The 12906-nt window shown below is 32.4% G+C and overlaps 1 protein-coding gene across 1 annotated transcript in view; it reads left to right on the forward strand.

Annotated features, from left to right (window-relative positions):
* Positions 1-400: 400 nt before the first annotated feature.
* LOC123561795 (homeobox protein HOX3-like) overlaps positions 401-12906 on the forward strand; it is a 36818-nt gene continuing 24312 nt past the window's right edge. Inside the window, exon 1 of the mRNA XM_045354404.2 lies at positions 401-907. Within this exon, the coding sequence (XP_045210339.1) occupies positions 418-907 (490 nt within the window). The 5' untranslated portion in view covers positions 401-417. The remainder of the gene's footprint in view (positions 908-12906) is intronic.

The following is a 12906-nucleotide window of genomic DNA, read 5'->3' on the forward strand; positions in this document are numbered from 1 at the left end:
GTTGTCGAATCTGGTAGCTAATTCACCGCGAAAATTCGTTTATGTTGAGATAACCTGAAGAAAGGTACGCTTTTCATCGCTTACGCATGCCGAATTCAAAACATCTAGCGCTTTCTTTTATATATGAGTTGTCTTTTTAAAGTAAACCTAGTTTCACTTCTGCTCTCGAGTGCTTAAGAGATTTGTTTATGTGTCAAAGAATTCAGTTATTTATGCGAATAGAATAGCCGGGAGAAAATTGATGCGAAATTCATTGCTTTCGTTTTGTAGAGTGTATAATGTATAAACTAGAGACGTGTCTTTTCCTTTTTACAGCGATCGGTAGAAAAGAGCGAATCGGTTCTGTTCAGTGATTGGATAAACATTAATCACGTGATTGATGGAGAATAGAACAGAAGCAATGAATTGAGGGATAATATGTCAGTTTGTGAACAGAATGAAATAAATTTTGGCAATCGCGACATGCAGAAAACAGGGTTCTATTACAACCAGCAGCAACAGTTTAATTCTTACTATCCTTCGGAGAATGGATATTGTTACGAAAATGTTCAAACGAACGGTGGGAGTTACGGGGAGCCGAGCCCATCACCCCCGGGTGGAGATTATTTTCCCCAGGGGCAGTGTAATTTGCCCCCGGGAAGCAACAGTGTTCCGAATGGTGACTTAAGCCCAAATCACTATGGAGACCAGTTTTCTTCGAGGTGTATACAGAATATGAATTGTAACCAAAATCTAGGTTCTGCAAGTCCAACAAGCGGGGTCATGAAAAAGGAAATTTACCCGTGGATGAAAGAGTCTCGACAAAACACGAAACGCCAACAACAACAGCAGGCCGCTCAGCAGCAACAACAGCAGCAACAACAACAGCAGCCGCCTCAAAATTCACAGCAACAGCAAAATCTAGGAGGTAAGAGCGTAAAATAGTAATATTTTTCTTCATCGCTTGTATTTTAGCTATAAATCAAGTTTGCCGTCGCCAGAAGCAGTTTAATTTGGGTTAGATATATCACCCTTTATATTTATTTTAACAGCTATTAATGTCAGAGCCGACGTATGCGGAAAATTTATTGCCTGGAGTAGCTTTTGTTAAAAGTTGGATATTTCTTAAAGCTTGACTGAAAACTTTTGTCAAACGGGATATTAGTTACAATATTATTTACTTATTGCGTTGTTATGCACCGACAAGACATCTTTGTCCGGAGTTAAATCAGTAAAGAAAAAGTGCTATATAGGATCTCTTAAATAGCCGTTGCAAAATTACATCTCTGAAAAAAAAATATGAAAAATAAAACAAAAACTACATGGGACTGAAAAACTTGTGCTACGGTTAACACATCAATTCAGGGGCAAAAATATATGTAAACAACATAACATAGCTAAAATAGCAGACTCTAAATAAACTGTAAACATATTAATTTGCCAGCATTTCTCAAACTTTTGTGTTTATTTTTTTTTTTTTCATATACATATATGCAACTTTATTTCAGTCTCGGGTTAAACATCAATTATGCAGTTAAATTCTGTATTCATAAATTCATTTTCCATAATCTAAACAACCTTGTTAGCTCTCGTAAATGATGTATAGGATCGTTTTAAATAGTAGTAATGAGTTGGAAATGTAAAATAAATTCCTCATATCACAGGAAAAAAACAAACAAAAATGTTAGGTCAAAATAATGGTGGAATTATTCTGATTATATAATGCTAGTTGGTATCATTATCAGTAATATTAGTATAATTATATTGGTGGCATTGGTACTTTTATTCTATTATAATTTTGAATTAATTAGATTTTATTTCATAAGCAACTTGGTATCATGTTTTATTATTTTATTTGTTATTATTATTATCAAAATCATCATCATCATCATTATTATAATTATCATTATTATCAATTCTACTACTACTACTACTACAACTACTACTTCTACTACTATTATTATTATTATTATTATCATCATCATCATCATCATCATCATCATCAGTGTTATTATTATTAACATTATTATTATTATTATTTTGCATTTCCCTCACAGTTCCATAATACTGCTTACAGTAATGATGATAATGATTTTAAAACAAACTGATGATGACAATGAAGACGTTGCTAATGATGGTTTGATGATTGACACGTCAAAATAATGATACAAATTGAAAGCAACAGCTCCACACAAATCAAATATTGTAAATATTATTGACTTTGATCAAAATTGATATTTTTGATGATAATAATGATAATAATGAAATAATAATACCAAATGAACTAGTATTGGTAGCTGTAAATAAAAAGTAATTGTTGTTGTTTTATTAATAATGATAGAAATAATAATTACTGCTGTTAAATGTATTTTTAAATCAGATATCATTTGCATCTGCACATTTATTTTGGATATTCCTGAAATTTACATAACACTAACGCGAATTTAGATCACCTTTAGATAAAACATTAGTAAAAAAATAGCTCAATGTGTTTTAAATTGAGAAAATAAATATAAATTTCGGAGTCGCGTAGAAAACGAAAAGCATTTTTTACAAAAAATATCAACACGGTCTCGGAAAAAAATGAAAACGGTACAGATAAATTAATTCGAAAATTATAATATTTGAATCACCTTTAGGAAAATATATAAATTTCTCTTTATAATTTAACCATCTTTACGAAAACGCGCTATTTGACACTTTTATGGCAATCTGTGTTAGCAACTGATTTGTTTTAGTTTTTTTACATCACGGTGAGCTCGTCTGGAAAACACATTGCATTTTTCATGTGGAAAAAATAGCGCAATAAACTTTTAAGTGAGTTGTTATGTGGTATTGTAGAGTTATTATGTATGCATTTAACTAGGGGAAAAATATTAATATATTAATATATTTAAAATCCGAATATTAACAGACGCATAAAAACCCGCCTATTTTACTAATAACTTATACCACGTTAAAGTGATAAAATATATTTACATTATGGCTCATATTAACAAAATTTATATTGTATTATGGTTATTTATACTTATTGCATATGCTTTGAGGGAAAAAAACGGTTATTTATTTACATTTGTAATTACATATCGTGGTTCAATTCTAAAATGCTTAATTATAAGTTTAGTTTAAATGTACACACTGAATGTTAAAAAAACCTTTGAAATCTTTAAATCAATATGATTTTTAGGTCTTTATCCAATTTCATATGAAAGAGATGCAAGTAAAAAATTAAAAAATATTATGTCCATTTTAGTACATGTACATTAATTTTATTTTTAGGCCCAATAGGCGAGATGTCTTTTGATTTATATGTATTATGTATTTGCAGTTTATAAATAAACAATAATATTACTTACATTCTTATGTATATTTCAGCAACATTATAGATAAGATACTTTATTTCAGTCTCATCGTTATGTACTTCATCATATACAACAAACATATACATGTTTATATATATATACAAACACAAAATACATAACATTGTACACAGATGCCACTCAATATAATATTACTATCAGTCTGTTTTTAGATGTTATTAGTTGTATCATTTGCACAGGCCTTCACATTTCTAAAAAGTAAAGGACAAAGTATCCAAATTAAGCATTAATAAAGATGTCCTCAAATTAATCCGTTATACAATTTTATGAAGCCAACAAAAAAAAAACAACAACAAAAAAAGAACATGAACTATCAAAGAAACTCGTTTCGACTGTTCAATCCTCAATTGCTGAAGAGTACATCTTGCATTTACTGTGTTTCTTTAATTGTTATGTGCTTTTAATCGGGTCTAATTGGAAATTAAATGTTACAGACGATTAGTGTTTATTAGATTAGAAAATCTTATTCCTAATTTTGCAAATGAGGAAAGACTTTTACCAGTTTCATTGATGTTTTTAAACAGCTGATAGCGGATGTATTTTAGCGAATCATTGCCGCTTTAAGAGCACTTCCATTTTACTCATTTATGAAAGAAACTGTTGAGAAAAAAATCATTTGTCATCCCGATTATATTTCAGCTCTTCAATCTGATATTTTTAAAGTACAAATTTTGAACATGGCACCAGAGATATAAAACCGCTACCAGACCCTTTATATATAATACCGGAACATTTCATTTGATCGCCGTCTACAATCTCCAGTATTTATATGAGAGCTGTCGACCTTACTAAAGACATATTGAACTACCAAAGCTAGATTTATGTGAAAATTATTCAAGGTTTTTATTCGCCATCAACCAAATATTTTGAGTTGTTAATGAGAAATATGTTATCAAACGCTGGTTTCTCCCAGTATCAAGGGAGAATTTACCCAGCCTACTACGAAATCAAACGAGTGGCTCTTCCGATCTGAATATCTATGCCCTTAATCAACAAATGAATTATTTCTTATATTTCATACATGATGAATATAAAAAAGCCGCAAAAATACAAAGATATTTGATATGTCATACCTGTTAGATTTCGCAAGATAAATACAGAATTAATCAATGATGGTACTCCGATAGGTCTTACACTAAATTCAAGTCATTAGATATGCCAAAATTTCACTGTCAGATATGTGAATGAAAAATAATAGAGATTACTTTTTTGAAAATGGATTGGCGACAGGGAGCAGCAGACGTTAAGACAAAGTCTGAAGAAATAATAGACTCGCGATCTGATATGCAAATGAGGTAAAATTTGGAAATGAGGTTCATTGTACATGGAGGATGACAACATTGTAATATACTTACACACGTATTTAAATGCCATGTGAGTTTCTTACCCTTTGTAATTTATAAACGTAACTTTTGCATTGGTTGAAGTGATTTGTTTATATATTTGAGCGGATGGCGATGAAAAAATCGTCTCAATCTGTTAAAAACTTGGCTTTACACAGTAGTCTTTGGTCTTACTGAAATATGATTTTTTTTTTTTTGCAAAATATTCACGGAGCATCGTCTGACGTGCTTTTGAAATAAGATGAAAAACAATTCAAGTATGTTTTGATAATGTATTTTGTTAATTTGTTGCTTTCCAGTGTCAGATATACATTTTATGTCGGATTTTGTCCTCTCTGATGACTTTGAATCACTTGCCCCTAGTCTGTATTCAGACCCTTTCTTTTGTTCAGATCACTCCTGAGGCTATTCAAATTTTGTGTGTCCCCTTCCCAAAACATAAGAGATAATAAACAGATTTTTTCCAGGATGATAAAAGTGAAAATACGGTAATTGTTAGAAAAAGATGTTCATTTAAGAAAATATTCATTTAAAAAAAAATTATTTTGTACACAGTCTTGCTGCATCACTGTTAGTTCGAAACCCATCCCAGTTGTGCTGTAGACATCTCACTTGCGAGGAAGCTGGCTTGCAGGAGGCCGGTGACTTTATCCAGGTACCCTACGCTATATAAATCTGGTATATAATAATAATAATAATAATAATAATAATACCCACTTGTGTCAGTGTAGACTTAGAAAAGAAACAAATACCATGCTTGTGGTCAGTGCAGTGTTCTTAGTTTCTTACTAAAATGAAAGCTACCGTTTACTGATACAGCTTGCTGCCGGCAAGTGGTTCTGCCTTGGCGACCAATGCAGACCAAGATCAGCCTGCACGTCCGTGCAGTCTGATCATGGTCTGCATTGTTCGCTATTCGATCAGTAAATTTTCAGTGAATACCCCTTTGAATAATAAGCGGTACTGCCCAAATTGAATGACGGACCAGTTCATTTTAGAAATTTAGTAGGGTCAAGGTTAAATATACAGATTAATTGTCATTCTCCATAATTTGGCTTATCTGTCGAATAGCTCATTCAGTAACTATTTTTCCTCATCGAGAGTAAATAAATAAAAGAGATGTTGCACATGGAAACGAATTAAAATGTGATTAATCTGTTTAATATCCTGTGTTATTAAATCACCTGGATATTGATAATAACATGCGTTTCCTCGATTATCCAAAGAGAATCAAATGCATTAGTGCTCTACAATTTCCTTACAGCGATGAGTGATAAAAGGCCTTGTAAGTTCGTCTTGTGTTGTTGCAGATTAAAATTTCTTTTCTTTTTTAGTATTTTCAAAAGGTTACCTATCACACATACAAGAACAAGTTTCTTATATTTGGTCAACATACGTGTAGTAGTTATGTAATATTAAGTAAAAAGGTTGGTCATCATCACATATTTAGTCAAACGACGACGAATGTTGGATAATTGCTGTAGTCTACATTGTGTACAAGCCTGGAATATTTGCTTTAGTTTTACCTATGTGCAGTATTTACTTCAGTTTACCTACACAAGATAATTACTTCAGATAACTACCTCAGTTGACATATACGGGATAGTTGCCTCAGTTTACCTATATAGGATCATTGCTTCAGTTTACCTATACGGGATAATTACTTCAGGTTTCCAATATGGGATAATTGCTTCGGGCTACCTTAACGGGATAATTACTTCAGGTTACCTATATAGGATCATTGATTTAGTTTACCTTTACGGGATAATTGCTTCAGTTTACCTATACGGGATAATTGCTTCAGTTTACCTCCTATATGGGATAATTGCTTCAGTTTACCTGTATGACGTAATTGCTTCTGGGTACCTATATGGCATAATTGCTTTAGGTTACCTGTATAGATATTCACTTCTGGTTACCTATATAGGATCATTGATTCAATTTACCTTTATGGGATAATTGCTTCAGTTTACCACCTATTTGGGATAATTGCTTCAGTTTACCTGTATAGCATAATTGCTTCTGGGTACCTATATGGCATAATTGCTTCAGGTTGCCTATATAGGTATTCACTTCTGGTTACCTATATAGGATCATTGATTCAATTTACCTTTATAGGTAATTGCTTCAGTTTACCACCTATATGGGATAATTGCTTCACTTTACCTGTATAGCATAATTGCTTCTGGATACCTATATGGCATAATTGCTTCAGGTTGCCTATATAGATAATCACTTCTGGTTACCTATATAGGAATTGTGTTATTTTTTTGTATTGATTCAGTTTAACTTTACGGGATAATTGCTTCAGTTTACCTCCTATATGGGATAATTGTTTCAGCTTGTACCTATATAGGATAATTGCTTTAGGTTACCTATATGGGATGATAACTTCTGGTTACCTATACAGGATCATTGATTCAGTTTACCTTTACGGGATAATTGCTTCAGTTCACCTCCTAATGGGATAATTGCTTCAGTTTACCTGTATGGCATAATTACTTCTGGGTACCTATATGGCATAATTGCTTTAGGTTATCTATATAGATAATTACTTCTGGTTACCTACATAGGTTAATTGCTTCTGGTTACCTATATAGGATCATTGATTCAGTTTACTTTTACGGGATAATTGCTTCAGTTTACCGCCTATATGGGATAATTGTTTCAGCTTTTACCTATATAGGATAATTGCTTTAGGTTACCTATATGGGATGATAACTTCTGGTTACCTATATAGGATCATTGACACAGTTTACCTTTATGGGATAATTGCTTCAGTTTACCACCTATATGGGATAATTGCTTAGCATAATTGCTTCTGGGTACATATATGGCATAATTGCTTCAGGTTACCTATATAGAAAATTACTTCTGGTTACCTATATAGGTTAATTGCTTCAGGTTACCTATATAGGATCACTGATTCAGTTTACCTATACGGGATAATTGCTTCAGTTTACCTATACGGGATAATTGCTTCGAGTACCTATACGGGATAATTGATTCAGTTTACCTTTACGCGATAATTGCTTTGAGTACCTATACGGGATAATTGCTTCAGTTGACCTCCTATATGGGTTAATTGTTTCAGTTTGCACCTATATAGGATAATCGCTTTAGGTTAACTATATGGGATGATAACTTCTGGTTACCTACTGAGGTTAATTACTTCATGTTACCTTTATAGGATAATTACTTCCGGTAATCTATACTGGAAAATGCTTCATGTAACCTTTCTTGGATATTTTATAAGGTTATCCGTTTAGAAAAATGGTTTTAATAACTTATTACATGTCTGGGATAATTGCTTTAGTCAATGAATCTTTGAGCTTACGACAGATGTTGTGAAGCATTTGTTAACCATATATACACTTGAATGAATTTTGCAACGTCATACAATTTCGATTATCTGAAGATCTAGCAAGTTTTCAGCATTTTACATAAGCTATTTAAAATGTATCTAAAAGGTAATTCTTATGCAATTTTCCTAATACATTTTCAGTTAATTTTGTTAACGATCGTAAACAGACAATCAATGTCCATTGTCCTTCTTTCCAGCCACTGTGAAATCAGTTTTTTTGCAAAGTTGATTGTTTCAAACGACTTGTTTTTCTATAACCGTTTGACCAGTGTTATTCAGTTTACAAAAGAAGCAAAAATAAGTAAAATGATAAAATGAAGCGGGTTGTTTCAGAACGAGCAATTGAGAAAAGCACAGCTTTTATGTTTATAATTATTTTGTGTCATATTTCTCTACAAAACAGATGCATTTCAAATATTTGCAAAGTTTACAAATTTACAATAACAGTAGAACATTCGGTTTACCCTAGACAAAACAGAATTTCAGGATTATAACAAAATTAGATAAAAAGAAATGAAACTTGAAGAAATTCCATGTTCTCTACGAAATCGAAGGTGGAAAGTCGAAGTATATTTTATGAAATAAAAGGCAAAATACTTATTCCAAAACACAGCAGCCTTTTCTAGAAAACTCCTTTTTGCTTTTAAGAACATGTAACATATTCTGCCATCATATAAAATGATGCAAAGACCTCTAAAATGAGCAACCTGGGCCGGAGAACGATTACGTGTTTAATGAAGAGATCTGATACATATATGCACAATTTATCCGAGGTAATTTTCTACTATTAGTCTGGGGCTTTTTCCCTTTTGCGGAGTTATATAGTCTGGCTGTGATTATGTCTTGAAAAGAAAGGAGAATTTGAATAGCTTCAGGAGTTTTCTCCCATGAACAGAATGAGGGCTTAACCCTTATCATGCTGGACACGATTGATTCTACCTTTGCGACCAGTGTAGATCATGATCAGCCTGCACATCCGTGCAGTCTGATCAAGATCTGCACTGTTCGCTATTCAGTCAGTTTCTTTTTGGTAAGCGCCCATTTTTACAGTTAATGGTACTGTCTAATTTGAAAGATGGACAAGTTCATTTTAGAATTATCAGTATAGGGGTTAATACAGACTAAGAAATGTATCGTCTCAGTTCGGGTTTAAAGTAATATCGAGCACAATTTCGTCTACTATAATGCGACTTCCCAGCTGGGCGGCGAGGATGGTTGGGGAGGAGAGGATCGAAGCTAATACCTTCTTTCACGGACTTTCATCTAACTTAAAGCGGTGACGGGCAAATGATTTATGTATTTAAACCCCAACTTTACAAAAAAAAAATAAATAAACAAAACAAAAGAAAACAACAGAAAACTCATCTTTGTTTTTTATTAGCTCACCTGTCACGAAGTGCGTCCGTCTGTCCGTCAACTTTTGCTTGTGACCACTCTAGAGGTCACATTTTTTATGGGATCTTTATGAAAGTTGGTCAGAATGTTTATCTTGATGATATCTAGGTCAAGTTTGAAACTGGATTACATGCGATCCGAAACTAGGTCAGTAGGTCTAAAAATAGAAAAATCTTGTGACCTCTCTAGAGGCCATACTTTTCAATGGATCTTCATGAAAATTGGTCAGAATGTTTACCTTGATGATATCTAAGTCAAGTTTGAAACTAAATTACGTGCCATCAAAAACTAGGTCAGTAGGTCAAATAATAAAAACACCTTGTGACCTCTCTACATGGGATCTGTATGAAAGTTGGTCTGAACGTTTATCTTTATGATATCTAGGTCAGGTTTGAAACTGGGTAAACTGTGGTCAAAAACTAGGTCAGTAGGTCTAAAAATAGAAAAACCTTTTGACCTCTCCAGAGGCCATATTTTTCAATGGATCTTTATGAAAATTGGTCTGAATGTTCAACTTGATGATATCTAGATCAAATTTGAAACTGAGTTATGTGCGATCAAAAACTAGGTCAGTAGGTCTAAAAATAGAAAAACATTGTGACCTCTCTAGAGGCCATATTTTTCATGAGATCTTCATGAAAATTGGTGAGAATGTTCATCTTGATGATATCTAGGTCGAGTTCAAAACTGGATTACGTGCCTTTAAAAACTAGGTCATGAGGTCAAATAATAGAAAAACCTTGTGACCTCTCTAGAGGCCATATTTGGAAATGGATCTTCATGAAAATTGGTCAGAATTTTTATCTTGATGATATCTAGGTCAAGTTCAAATCTGGGTCACATGAGCTCAAAAACTAGGTCACTATGTCAAATAATAAAAAAATTACGTCATACTCAGTTCAAAACTGGGTCATGTGGGGACAGGTGAGCGATTCAGGACCATCATGGTCCTCTTGTTATGATTTCGCTAGTGACGTTACGCGTATTATGTACATTTAAAAGTGTGTGCACGATTCCAAATTACGGATATACCCAGGTATTAACTAAACCACTATTATTTTGTATAAAATACCAAGAATATTTATGTTTAGTTTTGATGAAAGATAAAACTTATTTCTTCCCATGGAAATTATTATATATGTTGCTCTTCCTATGAAATAATACCCGGCCTTCCATCGTAACAAACTAATTTTTCTCACTTATTTAGAGCAGAAAAAAAATCCATACCTCATGTTTTTATTTCGATGTAAATGAGATGTGGAACCAAAATTTGTAGTCCTGTTTGGCGCCATATAACCTATACTGTGTTGGTGCACCGTAAAACCCAAATAAATAAATAAATAAATTAGAACAGAAAAATGGACAAAAATCGTCACCAAGTTTTCTCTTACTAAAAGTCGGGTGTCTTGCCTTTAAGAATCGCTTAAAAAACGTGCGCAGTTTCTTAATGTTCAAAAAATGACTGCTTTTCCTCAGAGAATTGTCATTATTTGATAAAACAGAACCGTGTCATACCAGTGTGCACTGGTTCCGTAGCCAGCATCTTTAGGCATATTTGAAAGTTTGTCTGACCTCGATGGAATTGTAATATCCCTGTAGTAAAACTTAATGAAATCAGTTTTTTTGCAAAGTTGATTAACTCGCAATTCAATACTGACAAATTTGTGTGGGTACTAATGATTTATCATAGCTTGAACCTAATAAAATGTGACATGAAAGTGTCATTGAAACACCCGCCCATTTGAAGGTATGATCCGTAAATGCAGTTTATTATAAAACGGAAGCTTCATTAAATAAAGTTTGATTCAGTAAATTTATAGAGTAACTTGTTGAAGAATTTTAAAATTGACGAGTAAAAATGTTACTGACGTAAATACCTTGATTTCAAATGTAATCGTTAACTTTTTGAACTTCCCTTTTAGTTCCAACATATACAAGCATGTTGTACACGCATCTTCATCTGAAAGTAATATTTGAGTGCAGTCACTATTGTTATCAAAATCTGTCATTAATGATTATGCATGAGTGGTCGTTATTTTTTTTAATCAATCAATAGAATATTAAAACGGTATCATAAATCTTTAGAGATATAAAAGCAGTGATTGGTTTCTATTTTCTCACATTGTGTAGTTATAAACAGTAGAAATAAAATAAATCTTTCAATCGTTTTTCTCTGGTAGTGTGCACGTGTTTCTTACGTGATGTAATTTTGATATTACGAATTTCAAAACTGAATTTAATATAATGTCCTTTTGCTATAAACCAAATAAAGTGAACAGTTAATGTGACGGTATATACCGTTTTCACCACGTAGTGCTCTAGATTAGTATGTACATAATATCATTGTTGTCAAATATATCTAAGATAATTCGCCTCTTGCTTAAACAGTATGCATTCAGGAATTAATTGCTTAAGCCCAAACTTGAGTTTTGTTAGTCCTGTGAACGAAACCTGTTACTTACCTATGAACTTTCATACGGGAACCAGACCGAATGATCTTGTGATAGAAGCAGGAAAACATGATTCTGTAAATACGAAAAGTAGAAATACACTTTTATTTTAATTTGGTATATTCTGCAACTTATTCTGGTTGATTATGATTCCTCAGTTTATAAAGAGGCCGGTCAATTGCAGCTTCTATCTAAAATGGCTAAAATTAATGACAAGGCTGGATTTACATAATACTGTCAAAACCAGCGAAGACACTTGACTATTGAAACAGTTCCTTGCATCAGCCATAGAGACATTTAAAAAACTGTACATTACTCATATATGTTAATGAAAAATGTTTGCGATAAATCCATGAAAAACTCTGTTGCTAAATTGCATTGAATAAAACATTTGTTTGTAGATAATGAATTTCTTGAACACTATGTAATAAGTAGAAAAATATTTCTTGAACACATGCAATAAGTAAAAAAATAATTTCTTGAACACTATGCAACAAGTAGAAAAATAATTTTTAAGTATATTTTTTAAATAAATAGATCACATATTTGTCAAACATATATGTACAGGATTTAAGGGATTTTTGTGTTTGCAAGTATTAACCTTGGCATTAAATAGACTGCCCAAGATTTGTTTCTTGGAAAAGACACCAACTTTCTTTTCAAAATATGTTTTCAAGCATATTATATGTCTAACATACTTACCCATTCAGTGTCACTAGGGAAAACTTATGTTATTTGAATTCAGCTATATTTTGTAAGACTGGCATCTTGATATCAAAATTCTCTTTGCAAATAATAGAGTGTCTTTAAATGTACATGTATTGTTGCATTGTCTAATTTCTGAGAAATAGGTACAAAAATGAAAAAAAAATGGAACCGAAGTTGGATGTTTTATTCACAATCAAAGTACTTATGTAAGGGGCGTAAAGATTTTTTTCCTATTGTTCCTATTGGAAAATAAACAAGCATACCTGAACGTAAAATAGTGAGACGTG

This window comes from Mercenaria mercenaria, chromosome 10, assembly GCF_021730395.1.
Source record: "Mercenaria mercenaria strain notata chromosome 10, MADL_Memer_1, whole genome shotgun sequence".
Lineage (NCBI taxonomy): Eukaryota > Metazoa > Mollusca > Bivalvia > Venerida > Veneridae > Mercenaria > Mercenaria mercenaria.